Source organism: Notolepis coatsorum (genome assembly GCF_963971535.1).
Source record: "Notolepis coatsorum genome assembly, chromosome: 5".
NCBI lineage: Eukaryota > Metazoa > Chordata > Actinopteri > Aulopiformes > Paralepididae > Notolepis > Notolepis coatsorum.
In genome coordinates this window covers 180,523,166-180,541,855 of record NC_140169.1, presented here as the reverse complement: position 1 = coordinate 180,541,855, position 18,690 = coordinate 180,523,166, and the positions used below count along the sequence as shown (strand labels likewise).

General features: G+C 44.5%; 1 protein-coding gene across 1 annotated transcript in view; it reads right to left on the bottom strand.

The window, feature by feature from the left end:
• The window catches only part of LOC311227880 (contactin-associated protein-like 5), a gene marked incomplete at both ends in the record, with an annotated part of 428,878 nt that extends 410,692 nt beyond the window's left edge, over nt 1-18,186 (bottom strand). The window contains one exon of the mRNA XM_084313722.1: nt 18,114-18,186. Coding sequence (XP_084169848.1) covers nt 18,114-18,186 — 73 coding nt within the window. The remainder of the gene's footprint in view (nt 1-18,113) is intronic.
• Nucleotides 18,187-18,690: the final 504 nt, after the last annotated feature.

Genomic DNA, 18,690 nt, shown 5'->3' with positions numbered 1-18,690 from the left:
CCCCCCAAAAAATGGAATAATTTCAGGTAATTAACATTACATATCTCTTGTTGTGGAATTAACACAACATTATGCATACTTTTCACAATAAATAAAAACATAATTTGTTCTTACTTGCTTGCCTGGGTAAATAAAGGTAGGCCGATAATATCGGACATCCCTAGCTGTTACTGATGTAAAACACAAGGTGGCGCAATTCCTCTACAGCTCACTTTGCCAGCAACTCAAGGGAAGGTGGGAGGTGCTCAAGCCAGCCAAAGTGGCTGAATGTGGGGATATAGGCAATCGGCGGGGGGGGGGGGGGGGGGTGCGAGCGAGTTTTCAACACAAGTGCACCATGAGAACCACCTCTGATCCACTCCCCCTGGTATATAGCGTGTCACACGCTGAAACACGAGCCCCCCGGGCTCGCCTCGCTTCTATGAGGAAGTGCATTTCACGGAGGAACTCTGGTCGTCTGCCGACCAGCGACCAGTGTTCACAATTCTACCGGGAGATTGAATAATGCTCGCCCGCAGGACTTTCTGGTAATAATAAGCGCCTACTAACGTTTAGCGTCTCCGCTATTTCTGACCGAATTAGTCAACCTTTCTTTTTTCTAATGGCAGATACTTATTCAGAGGTATTTCGTCGAGTTTACATACGCTGTAATGTGGTATCAGAAATGTATAGAAATATGATAAATATGGCTATTTATCCGTGTTTTTTCGATAAAAACGGACGTGGTATCAAACAAACACAGATTTAAGTGGTTACAATTCCGAAATATATGTAATTTGTTACAGATATATTGAGATTAGGCTATTACTGTTAATCATGGGGGGATTTTCTTTTTTTTAAATAGTAAACAGTTAAAGTTATATGGCTTTGATCCAAGGCCCATAGTCAAAATCCTTCAAAATCCTTAGGGAGCCACAAGGGTGTGAACCCAGGAATGATGCCAGTTGAATGGGGTCTTGCCACAAATATATATTTTAAATTATCAAGGTGGTTTTATGCTATACAGTAAATAAAATACACATTCAAAATTGTGGCACAAAATGCTAAATTGTCATTTAGAACCACATAATGTTAAGATGAGTGAAATCACCTTGTCTAACCATTTCTAACATTCTGTAAAAAGAAAATGTATGCCATTATTATTGGCCAGATTTCTTCCGTCGTCTGAAGTGTTGTGCTTTCTTCACCACATGGCTGGTGTGCATGTCCCAGGTGAGGTCCTCTGTGATGTGAACACAGAGGAACTTGAAGTTGTTCACCCGGCACCACTGTGCCAGGTTGTCGATCTCTTCCCTGTAGGCCCTTTTGTGCAATGAGAAACTTCAAACTTAATCACCGCTATGTGTGGTTACACAAATGTGGGTGTACAGGGAGTAGAGGAGGGGACTCAGGACACAGCCCTGGAGGCCTCCTGTGTTAAGGGTCAGAGGGGCTGAGGTGTTGGGTCCCATCCTCCCCACCTGGTGACAGTCTGGTAGAAATTCTAGAATCCAGCTGCACAGGTTGGGGTCAAGTACCAGATTCCTGACTTTGGTGTCGAGTCTGGCGGGGACTATGGTGTTGAATAGTCAACAAACAGCATTCTCACATTGTGTTTACTTCTTCTTCTCTTTGTTTCTAGAGGAAAACGCACAGTGCAGCGCACATAACACATGGTTTCTGGTTGGGGAATACACATGTTTTTGTGGGGACAACGTCACTTGTAAATGTTTTAATAAATACCATGATTCCCTCTGTATATTTGGTGATGTTTTCTGACTAATCCCACAACATCTCCCAGTCTGTGTGGTAAAAACAGTCTTGTAACATATAGTGTCTGATTCGTCAGACCAGTAGGCCCTAGAGGACTTCCTTCACAGTGGCCGCCGGGCAGTGTTGTCTGTGTCTGTAAGCGTGTGGTAACATTATGGTGGTGTGATCTGACCTTACCAAGCTTTGGGCAGAGTACAGATTTGTATGCCTTCCATATCGCCATGCAGCAATAATCCAAAATAGTATTTATGTCAACATGTATTTTGGCCATACATTGCGCAGAGACGCTTGGTTGAAATATCCAACCACGATGCAAGCAGCCTTTGGCCACATGTTTTCTGCGTTGCTGATCACTGCATACAGTTCTATACAGATACAGTCTGGGTGATGTACACGGCTATTGTGACGATAGCTGTAATTTCTCTCAGTAACCAGAATGGCCTGCATAGCATAGCGAGTTATTCCTAGTCTGGGGAACAGAATGTTTTCCAGTATGTCACCAGGTATTGTTAATCATAAAGTAAAAGTATTTTGCATTTTTGAATTTTGTTTGCATTTTGTAATTTAGTTTAGTATATTGTATATTTTCTATAGTGTTTGGTCTTTATTATTTTAGCATTTTGTTTTACTGTATGAAGCACATTTTTCAGGAGGCTCATACATAACCAAGCATTTCACTGTAATGTACATGTATCTTGTATGACAAATAAAACAAAACGTGAACTTGAACTTGAACTTAAACCTCAGCCCCTCTGACCCTCAACACTCCCTACCCTCTAATCCCTGTACACCCACGGTGGTGTAGCCATGCACACAGCTCCAACATGGTGATCAAGTTTGTCAGTGACACAACGGTGATGGGCTTAATCACCAAAAATGATGAAACAGCCTAAGAGGAAAGGTGATGGGCATAATCACCAAAAATGATGAAACAGCCTAAGAGGAAAGGAAGATTGACATTGACAAAGACAAAGCTGGTCGTGGACTACAGTAGAGGGGGAGAAAGGCTACTTTATCACTGATTCTACTGCCACTTCCACCCCCCACACCCACACTACATTTTATGATTATTGTATTGTAAATTAATGCTATGCTGCTAATAAAAAAACGTGTTGTTGATTGTTTATTATCTTTTCTCCCATCTCCCCAATTTAGTCGTTATGCCAATTCCCTCCCGGTCATTGCACCACCCTACTGTCAGTCTGGGGAAGGTGTAAACTAGCACATGACTCCTCCGATACATGTGGAGTCACCAGCTGCTTCTTTTCACGTGACAGCTAGGAGTTTCACTGGGAGAGCGTAACACATGCAGAGGTTCACACAATCTCCCCCAGATCCCCTCCCTGCTGAACAGGCGCCCCGACTGACCAGTAGGAGTCACTGTTGCAACCTACTACCCCACCGGCTTTCCAACTGCGAACACTGCCAACTGTGTTTGCAGGGACGACTGACAATGCCGGGGTCTCTGTAGTGGTAGTCGAGTGCTTAGACCGCCGTTAGATTCCGGCTCCTCCCGGCAGTGTGTCCTCAAGTGTCCTTGAGCAAGACACTTAACCCTTAACCGCTCCTGATGAGCAGGTTGGCACCTTGCCTTGTGTTGGTGTGTGAATGTCTGAGTGAATGTGAGGCATATGTTTTGAAGCGCTTTGGATAAAAGCACTATACTGTATAAAAGCCTATTCCGATTCTGGACCCAGGGGCCAGCCCTACGATTGGCAGATTTCCTTTACTGACTGGCTGACTGACTGAGTCCCCACTGTTGAAACACGTACGTGTGAGTGTGTAGGCATCAGACTGAATGGAGCTGAGCCTGGCAAACAACATGAAAACTAGAAAGGTGTGCTCAGTAGAGTGCCAATGTCAACCAGGCAGCAGCATAGACCAGTAAAAGCAGATCTCCCCTCATGAAGCAGGGATGAAGTAAACAGTGATTATTATTATTATTTTATTAGCCACTAGGTGGCACTCAGGTTCCAAGCACAAAGCAGAGCTGGGATCAACAGGAAACAAAAAGTGAGTGACAGACAACGAGACATGGAAATAATTGTTCTTACCATCAAGCGTTAGCATGCTAATGTTAATAACCATATGTGTGTTTGTTGTATGTTTGTTATGTTAGCATACTAATGTCTAACCATGAAACAGGAAATGAGTGACAAACAAAGAGGCATGGGAAGACTTGTTCTTAATGTTATGCTAGTAACACTATTACTCACTTAATGGGGCGTGGTTAACCTAGACCAACAGTAGACCAAGTAGTAGTCTGTACTGAGTTAATTGACACCTCCCATAAGTCTATGTTACAAACAGTTCATGAGATATGAAAGGGGCAGGGATTATTTCAATGGACAATGATGGAAATTAAGTAATTCACACATGTTTTTAATGCATAGGTATAACTGCAATAGGTTCACTATGGCATGTCCATGTTGTAAGCAGGGGCCAGAGAGCTGATTTCTGGAGGCTCTGAGCAGCAAACATGTGTAGTATTGCCCCCTTGTGTTCAAAAGGTCTAACTTTATATTGACTATCTATTTCAATGAACAATGATGGAAATTCATTCAAATAAGATACTTATCATTGACCAATTTGCTAAATATTCCAGAAGTCACATCCCTACAGTATGTGGCAAGTTTCATCCACCAAGGCCTTGTAGTGTGTGAGATTACCTGCGGATACACACACAGACCCTCCCACACACACACGCACGCATAAAAATGCCAACCTTGCTTGAGGCTAAATAAAGCGAGATGTACGTCACGTTACTAATTTTGTACTGGTTCCGAAATACCGTTAAGCTCCTGTACAAACCGCCTCTATCGGTAGCCTACTTGTTTAATTTCACAGCAGCGAAGGCATTTCCTATTTAGACTAGACAAACTTAGAAAACAATGTAGGCAAAACAAGAGATCGAGCTGCAAGCAATATTGAGAGGATTCTCCTGCCTGCCTTCATTATCTCCATTGCTAAGGAAGCAGACGGTTTCTCATTCAGGCAAGACAGCTTGACAGCGTGTTCAGAGTGCCGCTCGCACTCTCGTTAAAAGTGATGCTGACTCACCACTCGTACTAAATATAAAGTGGGAAACTGCTGCGGCTAAATAATAAGATATCTCTGCATTCAAAAGATTTTAGAAAAATATTTAAAAAGTACCATGAGCAAGCAGACATGCTAGCGCAACAACGCCCCCACCCGCCAACAGCCATTTGAACTCTCTGTTAGCATGACTGCCGCCTCTAAGTTGGAAAGAAACCAAATTCAAGGGACAATGCCAATATGCTTATGGTTGACATATCATGCCTAGCCTATAGCCTATTATAGAATTTCTTATGTAATACGTGGTGTTAAAATGTCAGCAATGTAAACTGAATCTTTTAGGACACTACACTAAATGAGGTAGGAGGTTGAATAGAAAATGATTATATAATATGTGTCCTTGCCAACGCTGGGCTAATGTTTCATTTTTTCTGGTGGTGGCCTAGTGGTTAAAGCATGTGAATCATCAGGATAACCTAGAGGTAAAAAGGTTGCTGGTTCGATTCCCATCTCCGACAGGAGGGTGTATTCCAGCTGTGAACTGGTGCAAGGCACTAAACCCCAACAACTACTCCAGGGCCCTCATTCATCAACGTGACTTAAGCACAGATATGTGCTTAACCTGTGCGTACGACCATTTCTAAGCAAAGAGTGGGATTCATCAATTTCAACTTGAACTTGACTTCGTGCTTATATTTACGCACAGCTCGGAGCATGCGTAGCTGACGCCCAGTGGTAGAATATGGGGACTGCAGACGGACGACATAGATCAGTTGCATGCATTAGTTTCAACGCGGAAATAATCTTGACTGACGTGTTCTGTATGACCCCCGTAATTCATTATAGTTCATTGTGAAATAGCGATATTAGTGTAATTATTGTCAAACCCTAAATAGCATGTCTCCGAATGAATGCAGGTTTATATATATAGCGTTATCGGGTGCACTGACTGCGCTCGCAGGAACTGTTTTCAGAGATAGCATCAGATAGGGATGAATGAATGAATGAGGGGCAGTCTAATTGCAGAGAGAACATAATATTAACTAGAGTCCACTACCCGAGACACCTCCTTCATTTGTACCGCAATTTGGGACCCAAATTGGACCTATGAGCTTAAAAGCTTTTCCGTGCTTATTTGAGAAGGTCCAGCTGCAGAGCCGGAGAGACAGACAGCAGAGAGACAGACAGACAGACAGATAGACAAGTCAAGTCAAGAGTTTTAATTGTCACGGCATACAGGTATACAATGAAATGCGGGTGGTCTTGCCCGCAACGATGTGCAATACAGTGGTACATATAATAGAATCAAAAGAAGAAAACAACATTGTGCAGTAACAGGTAGCAGGTAACATGGAGTGACATCTCGGTATCTGTACATAGTTATTTACAGAGCATGTGTGACATGCTAGTTAGCTTTGGTAGTGCAATACACTGTTCCTGTTATTCTAATTTAAAGTGTCCTTTCCTTTGGCCATAAGTGTGCGTGTGTGCGACATGAGTGTGTGCCCGCTCATGTTAAAGTGTTAAGTGGCTGCTCGTGTGTGAGCGTGCACAGTGTGCGTGTCGTGTGTGTGTTCATGTGTGCTTGTGTGTGGACAGTTCAATGTTCTGAGCACTCAATGTTCATTGTTCATGGCTCTGATGGCCTGGGGGAAGAAGCTGAGCCTAAGCCGCTCTGTCCTAGTAGCTGGGGTTCGCAGGCGTCTGCCTGACCTCAGCAGCTGAAACAGGCTGTTATTGGGGTGGTGAGGGTCTTTCATTATCCTGCAGGCTCTGGATTTGCACCTCTTGTTGTATAGAACCTGCATGGGGGGTAGTGCAATACCCGTGGTACGCTCGGCTGAGCGCACCACTTTCTGTAGGGCCTTCTTGTCCTGTGCCGTGCTGTTTCCATACCAGGCAGTGATGTTTCCGGTCAGGATGCTCTCTACAGCTCCTGAGTAGAAGGACTGGAGTATCTTCCCCGATACTCTGAACTTCCTTAACTGTCTCAGGTGGTAGAGACGCTGTTTCGCCTTCTTTACTACTGTGTCTATGTGTGTTGACCATGTCAGGTCCTCTGAGATGTGGACCCCCAGGTACTTGAAGCTGCTCACCCTGTCCACGGTAGCCCCGTTTATCATCAGTGGTGTGTGTGTCTCCTGCTGTCCTCTCCTATAATCCACGATCAGTTCCTTGGTTTTGCCAATGTTCAGGAGCAGGCTGTTGTCCTGGCACCAGCGTTCCAGTACCTCAACCTCCTCCCGGTAGGCCTTCTCGTCGTTGTCCGAGATCAGCCCCACCACCACCGTGTCATCTGCGAACTTCACTATGGAGTTGGAGCTGAACTTGGCCACACAGTCGTGTGTGTAGAGTGAGTACAGCAGGGGGCTCAGAACACAGCCCTGGGGGGACCCGATGCTCAGGGTGATGGTGTTGGAGGTCTGACCCCCCACCCTGACCGCCTGGGGTCTTTCGCTCAGAAAGTCCAGTACCCAGGCGCTCAGGGCGGAGCTCAGACCTAGCTCGATCAGCTTGTCCACCAGTCTGGTGGGGACTATGGTGTTGAACGCTGAGCTGTAGTCAATGAACAACAGTCTCACATAGCCCCCCTTCTGACGGTCAAGGTGCGAGAGGGTGCTGTGCAGTACCTGGGAGACCGCGTCGTCGGTGGACCTGTTTGTCCTGTATGCAAATTGCATAGGGTCCATATCACTGGGGAGTGAGGCACAAATGTGGTACTTGACCAGCCTCTCGAAACATTTCATGACCACAGAGGTGAGTGCCACCGGTCTGTAGTCATTTGGACATGCTGGGGAGGGTTTCTTCGGCACAGGGATGATGGTAGACATCTTGAAGCAGGCAGGGACCACTGACTCCGCCAGTGATTGATTAAATATGGCGGTGAACACAGGGGCCAGCTGGTTGGCACAGGTCTTGAGTATACGTCCTGTTATGCCATCTGGGCCAGCAGCCTTCCTGGTGTTCACCTGCATAAATGCTCTTCTCACACTGTGTTCCGACAACGAGAGAGCGTCCCCCCCCCCTCGCGGTTGCCCCCCCCCCCTCCACAACAGCCGGCGCGCCAGTGACGTCACTAGCCGGAGAGCCAGCAGCGCCACTGTCTACACCAAACCGAGCGTAGAAGGTGTTGAGCTTGTCCGCGAGGGAGGCGTCGTCGCTCCCCATTGAGGGGGCGCTGACTTTATAGTCAGTTATTGTCTTCAGTCCCTGCCATAATCCTCTTGTGTCGTTTTGTGCCATTTGTGTCTCCAGTTTATCAGCATATGTCCTCTTAGCAAGTTTGACAGCTTTGCGTAGAGTATAGACTGAAGCCTTATACTCCTCCATGTTTCCTGACTCTCTACCCAGGTTGTAGGCGGTGGTACGAGAGTTCAGAGCTGCTCTAATAGTGCTATCCACCCACGGTTTCTGGTTTGGGAAAATCCGCACCATTTTCCTCAATACCATCAGCTATTGTTGTTATGTAGCACACCACTGTGTCTGCTAGTTCACTGACGTCACTGGCACTTCCTATGAACATATCCCAATCCGTGTCTGCAAGCACGTCCTTGAGCGTGGCCTCTGATTCGTCGGTCCACTTCTTTGTCTCACGTGACACGACGGCGTCACGTGATCTCTGTTGATATGCCGGAAATAGCAAGATGGAGTCATGATCGCTCGAGCTTGTGGACCCCGTTAATGGCGGAGCGGCAACTGCCTTGTAACCCGCTTTGAACGGGGAATAGCAGTGGTCGAGTGTGTTCTTCCCTCTGGTGGAGCAAGCGATGTGCTGGAAAAAGGACGGCATCACTTTCTTCAGGTTGGCCTGGTTGAAATCGCCGGCCACTACCATCGCTGCGTCTGGGTGTTTGATCTGGTGTCTGTTGAGATGATCGTGTAGTTCGCCCAGCGCTTTGCCCGTATTCGCGTGTGGGGGAATATACACGGCAGTCATGACGACTGCTGTGAACTCCCTCGGGAGGTGAAACGGACGACATAGGATAGAAAGATGTTCCAAGTCCGGCGAACACGAGTTTGAGAGGACCTGCACCCCCTCGGGATTAACCCAGGAATTGTTCGTGATGAGGCAGACTCCGCCGCCGATGGTCTTTCCTGAGCCAGCGTTGCGATCTGCACGTAAGACTGTGAAGGCATCCGAGGGAGAGACGCTTTTGTCTGGGGTCGTCGACGTGAGCCATGTCTCTGTGAGACATATAATGTTGATGTCTCTCATCTCCCGTTGGAACCGGACCCTCGCTCTCAGGTCATCCATCCTACCCTCCAACGAACGGGCATTCGCCAGAAAGATGGATGGAATTGCTGGGCGGTAAGCAGCTCTTTTTAGTCTCAATCTGATACCTCCTCGTCTCCCTCTGTGTCTCCTCCTGCCGTCGCCTTTGTTCTTTTCTTTGCCGCCATTCTCCCGTCTGATTTCTGCTGGCCATTCTAGGTCAAAAGTGTCTCCACAGTGTGTGTGTGTGACCAATAGTCTCCTAGTAGAGACCCCCCCCCCTCTGGACCACCTCCCAGTAGAGACCCCCCCCCCCCCCTCTGGACCACCTCCTAGTAGAGACAAGTTTTCTGAAATGTATGTTTATATATGCAAATGCAGTGTCTCGCCTTAATCCTCATCTTCGTCTTCTTCCTAGAGAAGTCTCTACTAGGAGGTGGTCCAGAGGGGGGGGGGGGGGGGGGGGGGGCTGAGTCTCTACCATTAGACTAGTAGTCACACACACACGCACGCACACACACACACACACACACACACACACACACACACACACACACACACACACACACACACACACACACACACACACACACACACACACTGTGGAACAGTGTCTGTCTGTCTGTCTGTCTCTCTGCTGTCTGTCTCTCTGCTGTCTCTCTCAAAATAGTATAAGTGCTATCTTGGCCCTGAGAGTTGCTCTCCGGCTCTGCAGCTGGACCCTTCTCAAATCAGCACGAAAAAAGCTATAAGCTTATAAAACGATTTAATATGCTAAAATTCGTTTTAAATTCCTTAATTCACTTTTGTTTATTTCATAAAGATTTTCCCGACATAATGCTACCTGCCCCGACCAGATCCGTGACTCTGTTGCGATACAGATGAATTATCTACTCAGAATAGTATTATAAAGTGGCTATCTTTTATGCTGTAGATCACTGCTGGTATGTGCGTGCAGAACCTTTATTTCAGCGGGGACTGTAGTATTTATTTGACGTTACTGTACAATATATGTGTATTAAAAGACGGAGCTGTCTTTTATTGTATTATAATAATTATTAATATTAAAAATAAATTAAGAAAGGCATTCTTATTCCAGCATGCATTAATGACACTAACGGGCAACGGCAAAACAGTGGTTAATGGTCTTTATTAGTGTTTGCGGTGTCCAGGCAGCAATGGTCTTTTAGGAAGTTAATAGATATAATATCCGACAGTGTACAACACCCTCGGTTTAGTCCATTCTTCCACATTTCATGGGGGTGTCCATTACCGTATATGGTTAATCGGGGAAGTTTTGGTATGCAAATACGTGAAAGTGTGCACGAGCCTCGGCGCAGGGCCAAGGTGATATTTATCATGACAGGTGTGCGTAGAACCTGCGTACGCACATGTGGTAAATCCCGTTTCTTTTGTGCGTGCACGCATTCTAAATTCTGGGCTTACGTGTGGAAGTAGAACATTTTCTACGTCACGTTGATGAATGAGGGCCCAGGGATGCTGCACTGCACTCTGACCTCTATGATGATTATTTGTAGATGCGAAGCACCTCTATGATCAGCATTGTCACCAACTCACTCACTCACTCACTCACTCATTCATTCATTCATTCATTCATTCATTCATTCATTCATTCATTCATTCATTTATCCATCCATCCATCCATTCATTCATTCATTCATTCATTCATTCATTCATTCATTCATTCATTCATTCATTCATTCATCATTTCTTTCATTATTTCATTATTTCATTCATTCATTCATTCATTCATTCATTCATTCATTCATTCATCATTCAGTCACTGATTCCACTCTGCCCCCTAGTGGTGACCCATAAGCATTAGGTTGACTCAACTTCAATCACATTTCCACGCAACAGTGACACAGGTTACCCAGACCGTGGTATGAACAAACGCCCCTGGTAGGGAAAACAATACAGGTTGAACACCATTACATTTTACTGACATTCTGGGCTGTGTTTATAGGGTGGCACATTCTTTTTAAATTGTTTCAAAACCAGGGTTGATGTGTGCTAAGTATTTACATTACTGACTTTCTGAGCCGTGTTTATACTGTAGAGCTACATTAGTAAGTATTTGTAGGAGAGAGAGAGAGAGAGAGAGAGAGAGAGAGAGAGAGAGAGAGAGAGAGAGAGAGAGAGAGAGAGAGATAGAAAGAGATATATATAGAGAGAGAGAGAAAGTGTATTTGTATTTAGTTACTTAGGCGGCGGTTACACTTTTCGTATCATCTTCGTATTGTTTTCATATGCGTATCGCCGCGACGTCGTGCGCCTCGAGTCACACTTTCGTTTTTTTTTCTCGTTTTTGTCACCCGAGCACACTGATGTAGTACACTGCCAAAGCAGTAGGTGGCAGTAGGTGGCAAACATGAAGGCAATTTCAACCAATCAGAACGAATGTGCCAATACACTTCCTGGAAGCTCCAGCAAAGAAAATGTCAATAAGGCAGGCGCCTATGCCGCGCCACCATCTTGCCTATTTACTCAATGCAGCAATTCTTTTTCAGCAAAGCCTAATAAAAGTGCAATAAACAAAACGGATACATTCACTGTGTGTTCTGCCTGTCATTTGTTGATGAAACAAAACTAACATCAACACAAGTGACCACAAAGAGCGGATAGTTTAGTCTAAAAAACGATCGGTAGCATTGTTAGCTGCATGCTAACGTCAATGGAGTATGCCATTATAACAATATAGCATTGTGGCTAGAAGCTAACGTTAGCTCACGCTACTTAGCCAGCACCAAAACTGATGATATCGCGAGCTATCAGTAGTTAGATAACATTAGAGACAACGCTGTGTGTATTAAACAAAGGTGAATAGATGACTGGGCCATTTTGTTTAATGCTTGTTAAGTTGAAAGAGGAGCTCTGAGCTAACAGGGTCTGAATCCTGATAGCTCACGTTAGCCAGCTGCTCATGCAATCGGTAATGCTAGCAGAATGAATGGATGTAAACTTTATTTAACATATTGCATATGGGTACAATACAATACGGCTCAATACAAACAATTGTTAAGGGAATGCAGACTGTTGTAGCTTGGACTGGGGTCCTTATAACAATAACTTGACAACACATGGTAGCTGAAGCTATTTGGGACACGGAGCTATGGCCCAAACACACACACTGTTGTCACCGGAAGGGCACGCGATGGTATCTACTGCGCATGGGCGTTTTCGCAACAACGGCTAGCGTGCTGACTACACGCTGTTGTCGATTCGTTTTTTTTGCGTATCTCCAAACGCAAACACAATTTTGCGTTTCAGCCGTATCCAAAAAAAAACGCCAAAAAACGCATTTCTGTGTAATAGGGACATCAAACGTCGTCAAAAACGTATAAAAAAACGCCAGGAATACACTAGTCTAACCATGGCCTTAGAGTTACGTTGTGACTTACAGATGGAGCACAGTAGAACAATACTCAACCAGTAGGGGGCGCTCAGGTTACACCGATTTATTTAACTTTTCGTGTCTCCCGACTGGACTTCACTAAAGTTTGATTTGTCAACGAGAAGAGGACTTGCGCTATCAATAGGCTATATATGCATTTCAGCAGATCTTAGAATCTTAGTTAGAACACGATTCGAAGTAGTGTTGTTGTGTTTACGGTCCATGAGACTTGTGGGGACTGTAATTGGTCATTGTTAATGGAACACGCCAACATTTTGTGAAATTAGCTTACCGTCTTCTCCAGAGAGAGACAATAATATAGATACCAGTTTCCTCTCGAAAGCTATCTGCCTGCATGTTAGCCTAGCTTAGCACAATGAATGGAAGCGGACATGACCGGTTAGCCTAGGCATTGTCCAACTAACACCTCTCCCGAAGGCTGACCGGTCGCGTCTATACTTTAAGCAAGTGGCTTGTCCTTCCGCGTTCCTGTTTTGCGCTCTGATTGGCCACGCACGTTTCTGGTCATGTGACATGTGCGCCAATCGTGGGACGGCAAGTTCTGCGCCTATTTCCGGGTCTAACAGCCTGCAAACTACCTAACGCCTAGTTTATCACTGGTTAAGCTTAGGCGACTCTTTCGCAGTTGGTTAAGGTTAGAGTTTGGAATCAGGGCAGGCGTTCTATCGCCCTGCTCTAAGACAAACTCTAACCTTAACCAACTTCGAAAGAGCGCCTAAGCTTACCCGTCCAAAAACTTGCCGTCCCACGATTGGCGCACATGTCACATGACCAGAAACGTGCGTGGCCAATCAGAGCGCAAAACGGGAACGCGGAAGGACAAACCACTTGCTTAAAGTATAGACGCTGACCGGTCATGTCCGCTTCCATTTATTGTGCTAAGCTAGGCTAACATTCAGTCAGATAGCTTTCAACTGAACGCACAGAGAGGAAACTGGTATCTATCTGCTTGTCTCTCTCTGGAGAATACGATAAGCTAATTTCCCAAAATGTTGGCGTGTTCCTTTAATGTGATTGGAAAAGATGACGACAGATTGAGGCGAGGTGAATAAACGAGTAGTGAGGTGAAACGTTCTGCCTTAATGCAATTTTTTTTTTTTTTTATTAATATTTTTGCACAAATCTTACACATCTTCATGGAAGAACTTTCGTCAGCATAACATGCAAAGTCAAAGATTTGTCTTTTTCTTTTTCTTGTAGACATACAAAACTTACATAGGACTTATACAGACATACCAAAAACAGACATGGAAATTAAAAAAGTACTTACAAAAAAAAAAAAAAAAACATTACTATGTATTGTGCATAATAACCAAGACGTACGTTACATGTAGTCCAATTCTACCTGCGAAGCAGGTATGTGCTGCATCATTCCATAGATACACCATCCGGACATACAATCTATGCATATACATACATAATACAATATAAAGTATAGGTACCATCAGTTCAGATCCCATTTTTCACATTCATTTCTGATAATACTGAAACCCCACCTTAATCATTCGTCCCCAGACCGTTCAGTCAGGTGTAGAAAACTGTCCCATACCTCAGCAAAGATATCCTCTCTCCATGCGACTATATATGTCAACCTTTCATATGATGCTGTCCGGAACATTAGTTCCATCCATTCTTTAAAAGTAATATCAATGGGTGATTTCCAATGTCGTAAGCGATTCTACACCCTGATATCATGGCCATTCTATACCACATTCCCTGGTATTTAGGCAGTTTAATCTCTTTCGGTACTATACCCAAAACACATGCCATTGGGGAGTTATTCACCTTTACATTCAAACTTTACTTAGGAATATCACAATTTGATCCCACATTTTCCGGACTTTCTCATATGTAGTAAAGTGCCTGTCTCCTTCTCACATCTCCAGCAGATGTCACTGTCCCTTAATTTTAGTCTGGCCAGTTTACTAGGCGTCCAATAGCTTCTGTTTAAAACTTTGTAAAAGATAAGTTGTGATTGTGCCTCCCGCGAGAATTTACCCCATTTGGACACCAGCTTCTCCCATATTTCCTCAGTAATATCCTCATGTACATCGTTCTCCCAGCTCACCCTCAGACCCGCCAACTTGGGTGCATTGTGTTCCCTTATAACATCATAGAATCTTGACGCACCGCCTTTCCTACGCCATCCTTTATAAAATATTTCTTGAATTGCAGTAAGCGGGCCACATTTTGGCCCTCCCATTGATGACGATATACAATGTCTAATCTGTAGGAATTTATAGAAGTTTTTATTATCTATACCAAAGTCCTCTCTAATATCCTCAAAAGGTAATACTCCATCTTCCCCGGCTATATCACCTAGTACATGTATCCCCCTTTTAATCCAGTCGTCCCATATGACTGATTTCTTACCAATCTTTTGTTTTTTATTATACCATATAGAGGCTCTTGCAGTTAGATATGGGCTATCACCAGTCAGCCTATGCGACTGATTCCAAGTTTCCCTGGCAAACGCCATTAGAGGGTTCTTAAAAGGTATAGGTCTGTCTGATTGTGTCAGGAAGGATTCCAGAGATGAGGGATATACCATTTCCTCCTCCATCTTGACCCAAGCAGGTGCCTCCTCAGTCGAGTGATTCAATTTGGAGAGCTGGGAGAGTGAGAACGCGTAGTGATACCAGTCTAGCTTAGGCAGGGATAAGCCGCCATCTTCCTTTGCTGCATACATTGTGGCCCGACCAAATAGCGGCCTTTTGCCCCCCCCAATATACATTAATTACTTTGTCATACTGTTTGAGTAACTGAGTCGGGAGAGTCAGCGGCAGCATATATAGGATATAATTTAATTTGGGAGCCAATATCATTTTTACTAAGTGTATCTTCCCAAGGAGGGACATATTCATCTTGGCCCAATTCTGGGTCAGAGCACTAACGTGTTCGATTATAGGGGCAATATTGGCTTGTACTATCTCTTTCAGACCTGGGATCAGCTTTATTCCTAGTTATATCAACCCTGACGGCATCCACCTGTACTGCCATCCCCTCCTAATAGCAGGCGGACAGCACTTAGAGAGAGGCATTGCTTCTGACTTGCTCCAGTTGATTGTGTATCCAGATATTTCGGAGAAGGACTCGATAATAGTTCCAATGACCCCAGCTGCTGTTTGGGGATTGCTGGATAGTGGATACCAATAAGATATCATCCGCATATAAAAATAGTTTATGTTCCACCTGTCCCGCTATTACCCATTTGATGTCTTGATTAGTCCTTAGTGCGATAGCAAGTGGTTCGAGGAAAAGCGCGAACATTTGGGGAGAAAGCGGAGAACCTTGCCTCGTCCCCCGTCCTAGATTAAAGGGCGAGGATACGATCCCGTTAGTCAAGACAGAGGCCATCGGATTTGTGTACAACAGCTTTACCCACCCAGTAAACGATGGTCCGAATCCGAAGCGCTCTAACGTGTGAAATAAGAATGCAAATTCCACCTTATCAAAGGCCTTTTCGGCGTCCAATGAGAAGGCCACTGTAAGCTCTACATCATTCCTAACCTTCCACATTATGTGTAGGAGTCTGCGAATGCCTTAATGCAATCTTATAATTTATACAATATTGGTGGTGTAACCTCTTCGATTGTGCGCTAAGTAAGTTACTGACATAATGAGTGGTGTTTTACTATTGCCTTGGTGATTTGATCCTGTGTTAACACCTGTTTAATATAAATATAAATAAATAAATATAAATATATATATGAGAATGCTTTGAATCTATGACACTGTGTGCCCTATTCAACTGGAATTGTTCCTGGGTCCACTTCCACATTTTAATTAAATTACTCTATAACGGACATGCTCAGCCAAGAAGACACACATTAGGACCCTTAATATACAACCAACCCAATGGTAAACATGAGAACGACATTGTCATCTGTTTGTCCTCCAGCAGTATGGCATCGTTTCCGGCATCGATATAATTATGGGCATCGATGTCACAATATCTGTTCACACATGGGAAATCTAAATAATCCAATTGCTGTGTGTAATGTAAAGCATAACAGCAAAACCGTGCCACTACACTAAATATAGGAGGTTGAATAGAAAATTATTATTATTATATATAAATGAGGTAGTGTGTCCAATATTTGAGTTGATGTGTGGTTGGTTGGTGTCCTTTGTTCAGATGACACAGAATTGTGTGCAAAATGTCACACTATCATAATTTCCTCTGCATATCCTGATACAATAAAACAACAATATTGAATCATGGTCCAACCACATGATGCACAGCAGAATGGCAATTCCGACACCTGGGTACATTTGAGAAGTAGTGAAGTGAATCACAGATCATATCTGTGTTCGAAATACCCCCAGGAAAACACAATGATTACCAGCATACATCTAGGCTGTTTCATATATCTTTCTAGTCCCCTTAGAGGACAAAAACAACATTGGGACCGTTTCAATCTTCTGAATGAAGTCTGGAATATGTGGTGAAGACGCCTTCTGTCATTTTGATCATGTCAATACCGTCGACCACATGTACCCTGACCCAAGCACACCATCCACGCCAACAGATAAGCGGTAACGCTCCCCATTCAGGAAGGTTCTTTAATTAGACAAGAGACCAACAGATAAGGAGGAGCCGGTCGTGGAGGCAGAATGACTTTGTGAGGGTTGAATCAAATGACAACGTCTCTTGACATGTTCCATTGTGGGCTTGTGGAGCCCTTTGAGACATGCAATGTGATTTTAGGGTGTACAGGTAAACTTGATTTCAACTTGACGTGATAAAGAGAGTGGACCGAGCAGATTGCATGGCCAGCTGGTGCTGCTGGGAGACCAGCAGACAAAGGCTGGGTGATTTGGTAAGACTGAAGATCTAAACAGATTCTGACTGTGAGGCACAAATGCACTTTGTGTTTCTCAATGGTCCCCCCTGGCCAGGCTGCTGTCCGAGACCACTGGTCGCATGCAAAAACAATTACTGTACTGTCCAAGGGGAGACATTCAACGGCCGCCGGACACATTACAACAGTATAGTGTTGCCAAGGAAAGTGTAACAAGTCACTGGCTAAACAGACACCAAAGCACCAGCTGACAAAGTAATTCTTGCAATTACATCTCATAGCAGTAGGCTATTGCCTATAAAAGGCAGCACCAAATAGGCTATAAAACACATTAGATGGATCATAAAATACTGCGTTAAAGTTGCAAAGCAAAAGCCCTTTCACGGGGCCCCAAAAGCCGCTACTATTAGCAATTAATGACATTAATTAACATTTTGCCAGAACAACAATATTCATAAAGAGCATCTTGGGAAAACTTATATTTTGCCCCCACATGTTCTAATCGTTTTCATAATGGCGCCCGAAGAAGACCCTGAAACCTCTATAGGGAACAGAACATCTACAGGCAAAGTGCCCCAAAGATTAAGACCCCTCTTGAGATGAACAGAACAATTAACAGCAATGGAAGTGAAGAAGACAGCTCGTCTGTGCGTCATGCGTTATCCTTGGTTGTGGCGCGTTTTACCTTCCAAAAACCATATAGTTTTGAACTGGTCATTGTGCAAAATTCACAATTTGTTGGTATTCGGGTGGTAGTGTAGTTGGACTATTAACAAGACCGCGAAAGCCACCGCTTTAATTAACGAGCAGGGGGGGGGGGGGGGGGGAGAAAGACATTCAGTGAAAAGATAAAGTATAGACTGCTACTCACAGTGACTGGCTGATAGCGCAGTCCTTACGACGACGAGCACAGTGATACAGACGGCGATGGCAAAAGAGAACATTTCCACCTTGCTCGCCACTGACGAGGTCCAGGGTGCTATAGATCCTTGGTATTGGAGAATAAGAATAAGAACAACGAGCGTACCTCCAGGCTATCGCAGTATAATTCTACCTGGTATATAGATTACAACTCAACTGATTATCATCTAAACCATCAAGAGACAAGGCTGTCAGCTCTCCTGCTCCCCACTCTCGCACTATCTCTTTCTCCCCCTCTCTCTCTCTCTCTCTCTCTCTCTCTCTCTCTCTCTCTCTCTCTCTCTCTCTCTCTCTCTCTCTCTCTCCCCCTCTCTCTCTGTTGAGCCCTCCTACTTTCCATTCACACCTCTATAGTTTATTCAAGGTTGTTTTTTTGTCTGCGGATAGCCAACGGTTACAGTTAATTGATATTCCTGCAGCTTCTCCTCCGCGCTGGTCGACCGACTGGGTGAAACGAGGTGCTTGGCTTTGTAACATTTTTATTGTCTGGCGCACATTTCAGCACCGTGACGGTGGACAGCTCCCAG